The 17,170-nt window shown below is 38.9% G+C and overlaps 1 protein-coding gene across 1 annotated transcript in view; it reads left to right on the top strand.

Moving 5' to 3' along the window:
* The first annotated feature begins 9,065 nt into the window (after window positions 1-9,065).
* Window positions 9,066-17,170, top strand: part of LOC134795963 (serine-enriched protein) — a 35,363-nt gene continuing 27,258 nt past the window's right edge. The window contains exons 1-2 of the mRNA XM_063767855.1: window positions 9,066-9,473; window positions 16,580-16,773. Of these exons, the coding sequence (XP_063623925.1) occupies window positions 16,586-16,773 (188 nt within the window). The 5' untranslated portion in view covers window positions 9,066-9,473; window positions 16,580-16,585. The remainder of the gene's footprint in view (window positions 9,474-16,579; window positions 16,774-17,170) is intronic.

The following is a 17,170-nucleotide window of genomic DNA, read 5'->3' as shown; positions in this document are numbered from 1 at the left end:
ATTATGAAATTATCTGTGTCGGACCGTTTTGCTTTTTTTGCTAATTGATATCAGTTTTGAATGCCACGCCTCTCATTGCGGCATAGTCAATTAGGCCATTTTGGCCATTTTTGAAGGGCTCTAGCGCCTTAAAAAACAAAAATATCAAAAAAAGCAAAACGGTCCGACACAGATATTGACAATATTAATCTGTGTTGAAAAAATCATTGCTCTAGCTTCAAAAACCACGGAGGAAAACGAGGAGTACGTTTGTATGGAAAAATGACCACTCCCGTTGGCTCTTAATCGGTAGTCGTTCCCGGGTTATTTTTTGAGTTCATCACAGATATTTGTTCATGGTATCATAGTAATGATATAAAGAGATTTTTATAAAAAAAATAGTAGTACATATGTTTTATTTAGCTGTGGCAACATTCATTCAATTACATTTAATATAACACAATCACAATATAAATTCTTAAAAAATTACCATGTGTAATTTTAAGTGACATTGTATATTGTGAGATAAATAAATCTTATCATATCATATCATATTTAGACCTAAGAAATGGGTCTGCGCATTTTCGTTAGTCATAATTTGGTTTTTCTCAGAAACGCGTAACTTTTCAGGATTGCCATAAACTAACCGGTTAGCAGCCGTATTCGAACAATGAGATACGTCAAATACTAGATATTGAAACGATATGGATTGGATATGTCAGTGTCAAACAAGTGTCAAAATTGACGTTTCTTCAAACAAAAACGTCACTTTTGACACTTATTTGACACTGACATATCTAATCCATATCGTTTCAATATCTAGTATTTGACGTATCTCATTGTTCGAATACGGCTGTTAGTTATCTATAGGATAACCTTACGAAAATCCTGAAAAATTAACGGTTTCAGAATTATGACTAATGATAATCTGACAATCATTAGGTACATTATGACATTTATGACTTTTAATAATTATGTCATACAAAGGGATCCGCTAAGAAAGGGATCATTTGATAATTTACCAGTTGCTTTTCGGTGAAGGAAAACATCGTTAGGAAACCGGACTAATCCCAACAAGGCCTAGTTTCCCCTCTGGGTTGGAAGGTCAGATGGCAGTCGCTTTCGTAAAAACTAGTGCCTACGTCAAATCATGGGATTAGTTGTCAAGCGGACCCCAGGCTCCCAGGAGCCGTGGCAAAATGCCAGGACAACGCGAGGAAGAAGAGAAAGGGATCTGCTAAGAAATGAAAACTGAGGCAGAGGTCTTCCTCGAGATACCTGCTTTGATAAGCGATGGAAATAACACTGCTCTGTGGACATAATTGTGAGAGCTAATTGAACTTTGGTGTGGAGTTAGCATTATAATAGGGCAAGACGAGCTTTGGAGCAATTAAGGTGCAGGCTTAGATGGTTTAGTTTGACAGAATTAGGTAGCTTCGGCGTGATTATAAACAGCGTTAGAGAATATTAAACAATCTTGCTGTCTGTGCTTAATAATATCGTGTAGATCTCTGTAGGAACTCATCGCTGTAAATTATATGTTCAATATCAATAAAACGTCTCTCCTAAAAAAACAATGATCGTGCGCGCACACTCTAAATCTTTAAATCTTGAAACATAATAATATAGATCATAAATATAATATAGCTTGCGGGCCAGGTGCAAATTTCGTCGGTCATCGCATCCCGGGCGATCAAGCATACAGTGGTTATAACAGCGATGTGTAATGAACCCTTGTGGAGGTCAGCTGCGGCTCCGTCGCTCAGTTGAGGAACACGTAAAAAGAAGAATTAGTCATCGCAGCCCGATTGAAACTTTGACAGGTAATAATTTAGATGATAATCTGAATTGAAAAACTCGTCAGCTGGTTGTACCGCGGTAGAAAGACAGTCAACTGGTTACATGAACACGTAAACAATTTTATTTGTGATTGCGGCCGCCATCAACGGACGTGCATATCATAACCTAAGTTTAGCATTTATCTAAAAGTTTGCTAAAATTATTGTTTAAAATTAAAACTTGCGTTTAAAATTATTGTTTCCATTTAAACTAGCGTCAGCTCAACTCTGATATCTTAACGTATTTTTCTTTCTGTTCCTCATAAATAAAATGGAACGTTGTTTTATGCCCTCTCAAGTGTCTTGGTAAAGAACGAAACAATAAAACAAGAGATGGTACTAACGTTTTATGTTTCCCTAAGATGGAAATTGTTTGTAGGACGCCATAGAAACTTTTTAATGTCTTATTCAGTATGTTCAACATCATTTTTAGCGGTTCTAAGGATTAAATATGACTCGGAGGGGAAACTAGGCCTTATTGAAATGAATCCGGTTTCCTTCCTCACGGTGTTATCTTTCACCAAAATCAAGTTATATACCTATTGTAGATTTAAAATCCGAAAAACCAATTTGTGTGATCCGATACCCACAACATTGAAGGTCACACGTTATTTATTACCACTCGGCTACCATCGCTTAATATAGGCAACAAGCGATATAAGATAATTTTTAAGGTAATACAAGCTCAAATTGTTCTGGAGTGGAGTGATGTTCGCAATGAAAATTCTTAAATGCCCACACGACACCCACCTGACCTCAAGCTGACCGCTTTCGGAAATTATACTAGAAAAATTATATTTTTTGCAATTATTTGGTATCGTCTTGGGTCGTCCCATTCGTTTTTTCAAGTTCTTAAATTAGTCCTATTCTGCTTCCGTCACTCATTCTACATTGAAAGCCACCGACGATTGTGACGAATGTAGAATGAGTGACGAAAGCAGAATAGGACTAATTTAAGAATTTGAGGAAAAACGAATGGGACGACCCAAGACGATGCCAATTATTTGTATGAGCAACGGACTTGGCAGTGTCCTATTCTGACTAGTTCCTTGGAGTAATCTCTCAACGAAATCTACTTACAACTTACACTTGCTACAGACTTTAGACTTCTTTCTTTACTGGAACATTTCATTAAGTCTCTTAGTTTGTTTTCTTTTGTGCTCCGTACCAAAATTGGAAAAATAACGGAACATTTACGGAATCTGAGTATCTACTCCATTTAAAAAAATGTAGTTACCAGGCTCTTTCGAGAACTTAAAAATGTGTTTTACCAATACATTTGAAAAACATACAACCGAGTCGAGAACCGAGAGAACCGAGTTGAGAACTAATAATTAGATGTTGGGAGACGACTTGTGAGACGACAGAAATTCGCTATCCCATACATAATAATACATATTACGTGAATAATACATATTACCCCATAGAAATGAGGTAGGCTAAATCGTCAAATATTGGCCACCGGCTAATAACTGGCCACCCTAAACTAAAAAATAATTCTATTCACTTATAAACAGAATTCATTTTAGTACAACTCAACTGGCCACCCTTCAATGACTAAGCCACCTTATACTAAAATGAATTCTGTTTACAGGCGAATATACCTAATTCATTTTTAGTTTAGGGTGGCCATATTACTAACAGGTGGCCAGTTATTGACGAATTACCCTAGTAGTAATTTATTTTCCGATTCGGGAATAAATCTCCATATTCCCCTATCACGTAGCATTGGTCAACAATCAGGAAGTTCCCTCGATATGTCTGAAAGAACGCTGCGGGCTCGTTGGCGGAGCAAACAACTCATCAGCCTAGCAAACAGTGTTTCAGATACACACTGTTACTTTACAAACGTAGGTATAATTTACCGTTCTGGATTATTCATAAATCTTTTTAGCTGTAGGTTCGTCAAAATTTTAAGCAATATTTATTCCTCGATTTGCATGGTATTGGGAGACGACTTATTAAATACTGTACTGTTTCAACGGCGTACAATTTTTTTATAAATCATTAAGCTTATTTAGTTAGCTGCTATGTACAAAAAAATTCAGAAGAAATGCTCAGCTTTGTAAACAAAATAGTTTTATTATCAAATAAAACTTTCAATATAATATAGTAATAAATAGCAAAATTATAAAATGTTAAAATTTGTGGAGGAATAAGAGAATTTCTCAATACTAACCATAGGTTAGGTAGGGAGCAAACAACTCATCAGCCTAGCAAACAGTGTTTCAGATACACACACTGTTACTTTACAAACGTATAATTTACCGTTCTGGATTATTCATAAATCTTTTCATCTGTACAATGTAATAATATACATAATATTCCTATGCTTGTAACTCCAATATGACATTAAAGACTTGAATATCCATTTCGTTTTTAAATGCACTTAATTAACGCTTAAGCGCTTGATTAGGAAATTTGACTATGCACAATCAAACTGTCAGTTACCTTTCCATTTATCATTAAATTTCCGTTTACTTTTGACATCCAAATCACTCCAATTAAACTTCCGACGCCGTTAATTTGTTCGAATACTTATTGGACGTCCGTCATTGTGTCATTGGGTATTAATCGCAGAGATAAGCCCGGCTAAGACCGGGTATACGTCAACGTCTCACCGAATGACTTGACCCATCCGTGCCCTATTTCACGCTCAATTGAGCGGGATTTGATGATTTTTAACCGGATTCAGAAAGGGATTTTCGTCGTTTTATTGTAAGTATTGAATGATAAAGGTTTGAATGCTTGCGTAAGATCATGAACATCAAATGGTCTCACAGAGTGCGAAATACCGAAGTTCTGCGACGAGCCAAGGTCAATGGAATAGAGGCTTACCTAATGCGTCGACAGCTTCGGTGGTGCGGTCACGTATCGCGTATGGCGGAGGAGAGAGTCGCGAAGCGCATCTTGTTTTCTGAACTAGAGGAGGGTAAGCGGAAACTTGGCGGCCAACTCCTCCGATACAAAGATGTTCAGAAACGACACATGAAAAGATACAACATCGAGCCCTCTCAGTGGGAAGGTTTGGCAGCACAACGTCTTGAGTGGCGCAGGCTGGTGCATGACAAAGTGCGCGATTTCGAGGAGCAACGTAAAGTTGACCTCGACGCTAAAGCGACCAGCTGAAAGCACGCCAGCCTGCTTCCATTCACTACCTATGTGACTGGTGTTCTCACGTGCACGTGTGCGCGGGGGTTCTTCCAAAGATCGGCTACGTAGGCCATATTCGGGCGCACGAGCGCCGAGCTAACTAGGAGTCGAAGTGGTCGCCATGGTCGAAATCGGCCGGAAGGCTCATCATCATATATACCTATACAAAGGTCTTAGTACATTTATTACTCGAAAAAAAAACGGACCATATGACTAACACTTATCTGGCACATATCACTGAAAGTTATCCATTCTTCATAAATATTCCCGCCGCCAGCTTTTAATACTACTCCATACACCATTTCCCGCTATTAAAAAAAGTTGTGATTGGTCAATACAAGTTTTATTGGCTTAAATAAAATTATACCTATAATGTCAAACCTCTCAAAGTGTAACTTTGTTCTACTTGCTGTGATTAGGCCATTTCGTGACACTTTCATTCATTACTTTCTTATAATGCAAATTTTCTCATTTGTGTTTTGTTTACGAATAAAAATATATATAGTTTACTCATGTAAAGAAATAAAATATAAATAGGCATAATATTAGTATCTCCGCCCTTTAAGACGCCTGGTCCCTATTTTTGCTCCATTATGCCACTAATCCTATGGGATTCCGCCCCGATGCCTGTCATTAATAGCGTGTAACCCTCTGCGACAGTCAAATAAAGGATACGTTGGGTAAACGTAGGGTTAATGGTTATATCATCAGTTAGATGGCCTTCTAATATCGTTCAACCAGGCCCCTATTTCACCAAGTACAACAGGTACGACAATTATCAAAAAATGACAGACCTCTGTTTCACCACACCGACATTTGTCAGTGACAACATGTCGAGTGACAATTGACAAGTGACAGGTGACAGGTGACAATTTCGTAAATTGTTTTGTATAGAATTTCATATAAACATGACAGGTATTTTGGTACAATTATCCATCTTAAATTTAATGCCAATCTTGCACTGGCAACACCTCATCACAAATCTCGTGCGTATGGTAAATCTTTTGCGGTACGAGCTGTTCAACTTTGGAATGAGTTGCCTCCCTCCTTAAGGCAATCGCAGTCCGTTGCGTCGCTTAAGGGGCAGTTAAAAAAGCTGTGGCTATCGGACCGGAATTAACTTATTCGTGACTATAGATATTATATATTTAACGTAGGTATTCTATATATTTGTTATATTGTTACTTCAAATTTTTATCTTATATTATTTATTCTTGCCCTCTTTTTTATAATTTTATTGACTTTCCTCTAGTCTATTGTACTCAGTGCTATATTTGTCTACCGTTCTTCTTCAATTCTCATCTACTCAAAGGTTAACTGGAAGAAATCCCTTAAAGGGATAAGTTCGCATTTGTACTGCCTATCCTGTGCCATAAATTTGTGTTTTGTGTTTTGTACAATAAAGAGTTTATACATACATACATACATACATACAATTATTTTGTGAAACAAGGGTAATTTTTACTAGTCGATATATTTGTCCATTCTTGACAAGAGGTCGTTAGCTGCTTTCAATGTGCCGTGTTGTCATCACTAACATGATATTGACATCCCAACCCCATCTAATGCAGCGTATACCTACATTATTTGTTGACAAGGCGTGAAAGCATATTTTTTTTGTTACTTTTAAGTATTTTTTAGGGTTCCGTACCCAAAAGGTAAAACGGGACCCTATTACTAAGACTTCGCTGTCCGTCCGTCCGTCCGTCCGTCCGTCCGTCCGTCCGTCCATCCGTCCGTCTGTCACCAGGCTGTATCTCACGAACCGTGATAGCTAGACAGTTGAAATTTTCACAGATGATGTATTTCTGTTGCCGCTATAACAACAAATACTAAAAACAGAATAAAATAAAGATTTAAATGGGGCTCCCATACAACAAACGTGATTTTTGACCAAAGTTAAGCAACGTCGGGAGTGGTCAGTACTTGGATGGGTGACCGTTTTTTTTTTGCTTTTTTTTCGTTTTTTTTTTGCATTATGGTACGGAACCCTTCGTGCGCGAGTCCGACTCGCACTTGCCCGGTTTTTTCTGAAAATGCAAAGTGCAGTGACGTCAAAGTAGAAATCTATTCGTACCTACTTTATATATCACCTCTGTTGCTTTCGCGGAGATTCATTTTCTAACCAAAACCCTAACTTTACCGTTAGTGCACAACTTCGCCCAAGTAAATTATTAAAAAAAATAATCCCTAAACATACCTAATTTCGCTACCGGTCCCCAACGTAATCAAAACTATACTGAGACTTATTCCAAATCCAAATCCTAAATGTTGAAGTACTAAATGCCTTCGCAGACAACAATTACTATTTATAGTGTTATTATGATTTCATGCTTGTTAAGAAGAATTTAAAAGCGATTTAAAGCGATTTTTATTTGTACCCTAAAGGCGAATTTAGGGTACAAAGTTTTGCCAACGTTTGCCAATAACGGGGTTTGCTAACAACGAAAACACTACAATTGTCACCTAAGCCTGACACAGCTCCGATTTCATGTCAAGAATTACCGACAAATTGACAAACATGTCGACTTATAAAAACTATTCTTGTTTCACCAAATCATTGTCATTAAATGTAAGATTGACAATAGTAACTAAATGCCTGTCAAGTTTATAAGCACTTCTATACAAATACAGTTTACGAAATTGTCACTTGTCACCTGTCACTTGACAATTGTCACTGACAAATGTCGGCTTGGTGAAATAGGGCCCGGTATCGGCACCTAATTTGACGGCACAAGGCACATTTTACGCAAATTATGATTTATGTGGAAGTGACTAAAATAAAATAAAATAGGTACCTAATTAAAAATTTTAATATCATTCTTACTGATTAAAAATTAAAAACAAAATATATTTTCTCACTTTCAGTTCTGTAGTAAATTGAACAATATGGATTTAAGTGACCCTAAAATGAGCTAGTTAAGTATAAACTATTTAAAATCGCGTGTCTTAAGAGGCCCACTGATTACCAGTTCGCGATAATATTAGCCTGTCAGTTAAACGCAAAATTTGACAGCTCCGAACAACTGACAGGCTGATATCGTCCGGCGAACGGGTAATCTGTGGGCCCTTTAACGCACAAATGTACGAAACAAGAAAGCATAATGATAAAACCTGCTACTTTAAGAAGCCTCAAAAATGTTGAGAACAGCGCCATCTGCCAAATTTTCCTCGAAGTTTTCATATACAGGTCTGCAACATTGAAGCTTTGTTCAAGACAAAGCTAAGTTTTTGAAATGCTCATGTAGTACCAATTCTAATAATGCAGATGTCTCTGAAATCAATTGTTATGTTTTAAGAACATTTGACGTCGCGAAATTGTAAGATCTACAAGCTCATATTTTTTATTATGAAAATACTACCATTTTTATTCCAGCAGTGATTGAAGATCAAAGCAAAAATAACAAACGAAACAAATTTCAAGTACCTACTTACAAAACTTACCTATATAAGGTTAGAAGGGGTAAGAAGACCACTGGGGCAAGACAAACACTTGAAGGGAAACCTCATACTGTTTCTCTTGCCCCGGGTAAAATAAACTATGTTTCACTTAACCTTAGTAGTATTATAAATAAAATATAAGTTTAAATCGCGTAAAGTTATAACAGTAATTAAAGTATTCAGGTATTTTTCAGTTATTTTGCGAATTAAAGTCACGCCTTAAATTAAAACAATTATTATAATTATGCGACTAACTCTCATTCAGCAAAATACATTGAAAAACCTTCAAGGGCTAATCAATATCATTCTCTCAAGTACAACTAGGTCAATTACGGAATCTTGCTATAATAAACATATAAATATAAAATACTAATACAAACAGTTGAACATCAACAAAGGTGGTTGGATCGATGAATGTCTCAATCGTGCTAATTCATGCTTTCACATTGATGTAGAACTCAACCAGATATGCAAAACTCACTTTTACTACCATTTTCATTCATTCACCTTCATCCATTGAAAACGGACTATCCATCGCTGGGTAGCAATTCTCATGTTTTAAAAACAAATACCAGAATAACACTGACATCGCGATCCATAACAACCAAAGGTATTTAAAGATCTCGCGTATAATGGTTCTTTATTAAAGATTTCTCAGTAATAGTAGCCCTGGACGGTGTCATATTGATGTCAAAATGAAACATGCGCAGTACAAAGCTACACCAAAAGGACTTATCTTATTAGAAATCTTAAAGAAGTTACGCTCTTTTGCTTTTAAGGCATAGGTATATCAACGCATGCGCTTTCAGCGCCTACTGTGTATCTGTTATGTAGTTTCATGTACCAAATATCTTTCTAGATTTTTTAATAAGCTGTTACTATATTCTAGTTAGCCATATAAATTTAGATATCGCGTAGCGTATAACGAATTACCAGACATTTAAATGTTAAAAAATTAAAAACAAATAACATATCAGTGTTTCTAAGTGTTTTTTTCTATCTTCAAGTTTTCTATGAGAGTTTAAGAGTTAAAAGTGATAGTGCAAGGATCTCCATCAACAGGTTGGTGTCATTTTATGTTTAAATGTCAAATGTTGATGTATTATACTAGGTTCGGGTGGGTGTTACTCCAGACTGGGAGCGTGGGCGTAACATCTGGTAGACTTGGCGTGGGTGGAATCGAAATCAATTGCAATTGCTTGGGAACAAATATGGGCCTAGGAGGCGAAAATTACCTTGGGTGATCTTATAACATTGGTGAGGTTTTCTCAAGAGTATAATGTGTTTGCTTGTAAATATGAACTAAAATTAATATTTGATGCAAAATATCATGAAATACTTATCTTAAAGTTATATGAATGGCTAAGCCAAATTTTCAATCTGGGAAAATTTTGTTTTCGAGTTTTATCATAGAGAGCCCGAATCATTTGTGAGCTGGCAGCTTGGTATTGGTAGTAACAGTTATAGTATTACTTAGTAAAATATCGATCCGAATAATGTGACGAAACATGTAGAAACGAACTTTATTTTCAAGTGCTTAAGACGCGTACATAATTTTGTCCCTGTAGAAAAATACCTTGAGACTACAGTTGGTTCACAAAAATTGAGGAGGCGAAATAAGTCCTCGATTTCCTTAAATGACCTCGCTCGTCTCCCGCTTCGAATCCTCAAACCAGTGCGATTTTTTTTCGAAAATATTTAACACATTCATTGCCATTAAGTGCTACGGGTTACGCTCGTAGCGCGTAGCCACGGTTTTGCCGTATGTAGCGCCACAGAAGAAATAATAGTACTACCGTACAGATAGGACACTTCCGACAAACCCGAAGTTTGACAGCGGTTCAGGGTCGAATCATGCTATCCCTTTCTAATATATGGCACTATCCCTTTCGGCTATTTAGGGTTGTCAAAATTCAAGTGATTATCTTATCTGTAGTCGTGCACGCAAATGGAAGTCAAGTGGTGCCAACCCTAATAATTGCTCGGAGCAATGCTGAGCCGAACGGAGCCGAGTTCAACCGAAGTCAGGAGTGTCTCCCCACTGGTAGCGCGTAGTTGCTACGAACAGTGTACTCGACAGTCGGGTTCTTGGCCCTGGATGTGTTAACATACTGCCGTATTCGAACTTCAAGATATTCACAAGAGACGACACGTACTAGATCCATTCTAGATACGTTATAGGTTAGATATCAACTAGTTCTCTTTTGCAGGCCAATTCGGGCAACCAATGTCACTTTTACGTTAGATAGAGTAAGATATCTATTAGATGTGAATTGGATCTCTAAGTCATATCCTGTGGAAATCGTTCAAGAGTATCTCCAGAATCGCGCAAATGTCAAATTTGACAGGTTAGATCTTAAACATATCGTTATCGTATCTTGGTGATGTCTAAAAGATATCTAATAGATGTCTATTTCAAAATCCGAATCGGGCCCATAGAGTCCGTCTATGCTAACTTTGCACCAACTTGAATAGAACATACTGAGTGAGTGTAGGTATAAAATTGCCATACTCAGTAATTGGGGGTATTACTGCAATGTTCTGCCGCCAGAGTGCAGCACTAAGCTAGCTAGTAAACCATAGAGTAACTTTTATACTTACTGTGCCTTAAACTGTTTTTGACAAGTTTTCACAGACAATAAAATATGACATTGATGCATCAAGGCGGTTTGTTAACAAGGGCCTACCGGGAAACGCGAAAATCGAGAGAGAGTTGATAGAGAGGTTAGATAACGAAATTTCGATTTTCTTGTTTCGCGGTAGAAACCCAGATTGTGATGGATTGTGGTACTACGCCTATCCAGAGTTTCGCGTAATATTCCCTAACATTGCAAATGCCAGGCAGATTACCGAGTAAGCTTGATCCGACTTTAGCTGAGTGCCAAGGAAAGCGTGCCCTTCAGACTTTTTGAAAAATAATAAATATTTGACACGAAAGCACGGACACGTAGCGCTGGTCCTAGCGGTAAGAGCGTGCGACTTTCAATCCGGAGATCGCGGGTTTAAATCCCGGCTCGAACCAATGAGTTTTTCGGAACTTTATCTATCTAGTACCTTTTTTTAAACTAGCAATTCTTGTTTATTTATATATATACACCAAGAAATGTAATCGGTGATCAGGAACCGATTTTTCTAATTCAGTCATGGATGGCGATCACATTTAACTATGGGACCAACCTCGAAATCACAAAAAAAATGTGCCTGTTTCATACATTTGGGTTGGTCCGATGTTGATATTTTCTATAAGAGAGTTAATTTTTTTTTCGCGATTTCGCGGTTGGTTTCATAGTTAAATGTGATCACCATCGCTGACTGAATTAGAAAAATTGGTTCCTGATCACCGATTAAAAATCATCGTGTATATTTCGAGGATCTCGGAAACGGCTCTAACGATTTCGATGAAATATGCTATATGAGGGTTTTCGGGAAGGGGGGGGGGGGGAGGGCGATACATCGATCTAGTTAGGTCTTATCTCTGGGAAAACGCGCATTTTTGAGGTTTGATATGTTTTCCGAGCAAAGCTCGGTCTTCCAGATATTGTACAAAATATCATTTGATATTTACCAGTTGCTTTTCGGTGAAGGAATTATTACTTAACATTCTGTGACGATGCAACCTGTAACCGCGTTCTCGTTAATAAATAAAAATGTGTTTTGTTTTTTTTTTTGGGTCATTCATAAACAAATTACCATTCATGTAGGAAGATAACGCTTTGCCCATTTCGTTCATGTTCGTACCCTCCATTTTGAAACACGCAAAGTGCATCCATAGTACACAGGAATTTCATTAGCTCTCGGAAATCAATATTGGATAGGTTTCCAGTCTATTTCAATAAACATCTTAACTCCATTGCATTTCCCTGGCGCTTACCACATTGTTCTTCTGACGCGCAGTTTTTGGGTCGGCGCCCCGTGTCCTATATCCACGTGCGTCATAACAAGCTCCCGTTACGCTCATTAGCGTTGTTGCAAATTGCACTTTCCGGTGTGCATGTAAAGTTTAAATTGCAAGCACTTGTTGGATGTTGATACGAGGTTATGATAGTTGATCGTCATCCTTTGAGTTTGCAAGGGTGGATGAATCGAAAAGGATTAATTGCATGTGGGTAAGCGGCTATGAGATAACGTAACGCATACATAATCCTTTGGGCTTGATAGCTGAAATCTAATCGATCTATCTATATCTATATACATATATAATACCTTTAAACCATTTTTTTTTTGATATGGATTCTCTGAGCTGGGCAGCTGGTGCCCTTTGCTCTTTTTGGGACTTTAGCGTCAAATGCGCGAGAGGCACACAGAGCTCTTAAAACAAATAACTATATACACATTTTTCTTATGACTAAGGTCGATGCCCCCTTTGAATTACCGAGCCTTAGGGGCTCATAGCAAAGAATTCAAAGGGGTCATCGAGCGGAATTTGTACAGTATTTTGGACTCCACTATTTGGAAGATTTATGTCCTGTGGGCTATGCTTAGAAGCTTTCGGCTTTTTCTGCCACTTTTTGACCCTGGATTTACAAAGTACCCTAGGGGTACTGGGAGCTATTAAACCAGCTTCTTGTTTATTTATATATATATTTCGGGGATCTCAGAAACAGCTCTAACGATTTCGATGAAATTTGCTGTATGGGGGTTTTCGGGGGCAATAAATCGATCTAACTAGTTCTTATCTCTTGGAAAACGCCCATTTTCGAGTTTTTATATGTTTTCCGAGCAAAGCTCGTTCTGCCAGATATTGAATAAATATCTGGAAATATATACCGGGAAAGCACCACGTCAACCACGTGATCATCGATCAGCCGTCATAGAAAATTACATGTTGGACGCCCCGTCCCGGCACGGCCCGGTCCAGCGTGAGTCATCTTTAATCCTCAGGGTCCTCATATTTTGCTTAGTGAGAGAGTGAGACGCACATAGGACCAGAAATTGCACAGGTGGAATAATAATATCAGCCTATATACGTCCCACTGCTGGGCACAGGCCTCTCATGCGCGAGAGGGCTCTGGCTATAATAGTCACCATGCTAGCCCAATGCGGATTGGGGACTTCACATACACCTTTGAATTTCTTCGCAGATGTATGCAGGTTTCCTCACGATGTTTTCCTTCACCGAAAAGCTAGTGGTAAATATCAAATGATATTTCGTACATAAGTTCCGTAAAACTCATTGGTACGAGCCATGATTTGAATCCGCAACCTCCGGATTGAAAGTCGGACGTCATATCGGACACCACCGCTTACTACCAACTCTAGACCTCGGCACCAACCTTAATTAAAAACACTCTGGGAAATGAAAGTCGTTAAGGGGACCCCGGGGCTTTATTAAAATCGCTTACTGACGCACCTCTAGCATTAAGGTACCGTTTGGATGCTGCAATACTGCTGCAGTAATGCTGCCGACTGCATGTCAGACATCACCGGCAGTGATTTCTGACAGGACAATGATCATTAACACATTCAGTGCCAGCGTGTACTACGAGCTACGTGTGTAGCGTAACCGATAATAAGGGAAAACGGTATGTAGCGAAAAGCGCCTACGAACAGAGGACCCGACTAGCGGATCGCTGGCAATGAATGTATTAAGGCACCCTTCAGATTTAGACTACACCAGCATTACTGCTGCGGCGCAGAATTGCTGCCGACTGCACTGCTGATGCAAATGTCGAAAGTCCGGTTATCGACATTGATTTTGACATTCGGCAGCAAAATTCGGTAGTAATGTCAGTGGGGAGACACCCCTGACTTCGGGCAAACTCGACTCCGTTCGGTTTAGCATTGCTCCGAGCAATTAATAGGGTTGGATAAGATAATGACTTGAATTTTGACAACCCTGAATAGCCGAAAGGGATAGTGCCATACATTAGACATGTGCATGATTCGTCCCTGAACCGCTGTCAAACTTCGGTTTTGTAGGAAGTGTCCTTTCAGTACTATTATTTATTATGTGGTAATGTCTCGCTGTAATACTGCAGCAGTAACACTGCAGTCTAAATCAGGACGGTTCCTTAACGCGTTGCCAATAACGTCAAGAAAGTCACATAAAGCCTTGAGAAAAGTTTATCAACGCGTACCTTTTATGTCTTATTCAGACGTTTGCTTTGTCGAAGTTTCATTAAAAGAGTCATCCCACCTGGTCGGAGGGCGTCCTACACTAAAAGAGTCCGCTTTGACCCAAATCAGGAAACATTCTTCTACGATTCCAAATAAAGTTACATTTACCTTTTATTTAGGCTGAAACTAACTTACAAATTTAATTAGGTTATGTCAATCAGATTCACTTTGATATCAGTTCCTCGTGTTTTGAGATGCGCTGCAAGTAATAAGATATCAATAGCAAATATTTGACGTTCGGATGCGCTCCAGATCTTAGAAAAAAAGTCGTTTAAGTATAACGATTTCCCATTTATATTAGATCCAACAATTAGTTTTAATACTTTATGAAATTGTACAACGGGACTTAATCGCGTATTCAAGTTTTAAGATTTACCTCCGACGTTTCGAGGACGGCGTTGTCCCCGTGGTCTTGTAGAAGACTGGCTAAAGTTGACATCAACATCTTCTAGCCGCGCGAGTTTTTCGAACTACCCGCACTTGCTGGTCTTGTGTCCCGTTGTACAATTAATAATGTGTAAAAACCGTGAAGGTTTAAATCAGAATTTTAATACTTGTCGGGAATCGTGGGTATATCATGTTAGAGAGGTATCATGGAGGAGAGAGAAGTTTGACGTATCTTAAAGTCTGAATCGGGCCGTAAAGGTCTGTTGCACCAAGCCGTTAAAGCACACGTAAAATTTGATTGTAAGTATGGGAAGTTTCGTAGTTCACTGACCGACGCAACTGGCTTTTAAACGATTACTTTTTCCACCTTGTCTGTACTGTTTTTTCTCTTGTAACTTGGGCGGCAATCGGACATTTTATCCGAAGTTACCGTTTCCATTTCCTCCTGCCGGTCGGCGGCGGCAGTCGAAACGCGAGCGCCGCGGTGAGCGGCCGTTTCCGAAAGAACCGGGCAGTGGAAACGCGCGCAAAATGGATTTGACTATTACCCGGCATTTCAGTTTGGACGATGTTTGTACATATTGTTAAAAGGATTTTTAATAAAAATACTTACTTTTATTTATTATTTTATTTTTAAAATAAAAGTAGGTTTTCTAAATTTTTATTAATAGCTGAATTACTTATGTTTTTTGTTTTATTTAGTTTAATGTTAATATCTTCATTTGTTTACACAAGTTCATTATTTTGTATGTTATTGGTTTGCAAGCATGACGTTTATTATGTAATTAATAAATGATTTGCGTTGCCGTCATACGTCAGCAATTAATCATGTTTTATTAGTAAAACTGTCTCTATTTTATTAGTATTAGGTATGAATTGGGTAATATCCACAAATAGTACAAAAATAAGTGTAAAAGATACGAAAATCTGCGGTCCTGAATGTTGATTTTATTAATTAATATAATAATAGTTATTCAGTCTCAATTCTTTCGTTCAGAAGATATCTATCAACACGATATATTATTTTCGTATTTTAAGTTTTCATTCCGGACTTTTTAAGTTTGCCACAATATTTGGTTTTTTCGTATTTAATGAAGTCCAACTTATTACCTCTCATTCCGAGGTTGGTCCGTTTTTTGGATTAATTTGCCTGGGCCAATTATTCTGTGCTAACACGACGGTTCTTTCGAGGTGATAATACAAGGGCCTGCACACCACTTCATTCTTCAGATTTTCCTTCTCCATCTGTGACTATAGTTACCGCCATACCAACTGGCGACTGAGATCGTAATGCTATATCCTTTACCCTTGTTAAGACCAACCAAGAATGAAAGAAATATCATTATGACCTCAGTCGCCAGTTGGTATTGCGGCTACTATAATTAACGTCGAGCTCTGTGCGTCGCCTGGCTTCAATGTTAAGCGTTCGACGTTAAGCGTGACGAGCTAAAGGCCAGACCACCTGTGGCCATCACGTATAATTACGTCGGAGAGGTGCTGACCTGCAGTGAATGTGGCCGCACATTTGCTGCAAAGATTGGCTACGTCAGTCACCTGAGAGCGCACCAGCGACGCGCTCAGCGGTAGAAAGGCAGTCGCTGTAGCCAAAAACGTCTAGGAGATGATGAATGATGTAGATGACTACAATTAAAAATTTGTTCCAGTCGTCAATGCGAAGCGGAGCGTTAGCAGCGATGGAGGCGGAGCCAGACCTCAGCACCTTCGAGAACAAGTCGGGGCTGGCCGAGGACATGAAGTTTCTGGCGTCCATGCCCGAGCTTTGTGACGTCACGTTCCTCGTCGGAGACACCAGGGAGCCGGTGTGTGCTGTGAAGGCTGTGCTGGCTGCGAGGAGCAGGTATTTCTCTCCCTCTTTTACTTTAGCGTTCATCCTAATCGCATCCTCGTCTACTGCTTCAAACCCCAGGATCTTCTATAGCTTACCTTCGAGAACATAGTCAGGGCTGGCCGAGGACATGAAGTTTCTCGCGTCCATGCCCGAGCTCTGTGACGTCACGTTCCTCGTCGGAGACACCAGGGAGCCGGTGTGTGCTGTGAAGGCTGTGCTGGCTGCGAGGAGCAGGTATTTCTCTCCCTCTTTTACTCTAGCGTTGATCCTAATCGCATCTTCGTCTACTGCTTCAAACCTCAGGATCTTCTATAGCTTACCTTCGTGAACATAGTCAGGGCTGGTCGAGGACATGAAGTTTCTCGCGTCCATGCCCGAGCTCTGTGACGTCACGTTCCTCGTCGGA

Source organism: Cydia splendana, chromosome 13 (assembly GCF_910591565.1).
Source record: "Cydia splendana chromosome 13, ilCydSple1.2, whole genome shotgun sequence".
Lineage (NCBI taxonomy): Eukaryota > Metazoa > Arthropoda > Insecta > Lepidoptera > Tortricidae > Cydia > Cydia splendana.
Note: the sequence above shows the minus strand (reverse complement) of the source record. Positions and strands in the feature narration are given on the sequence as shown.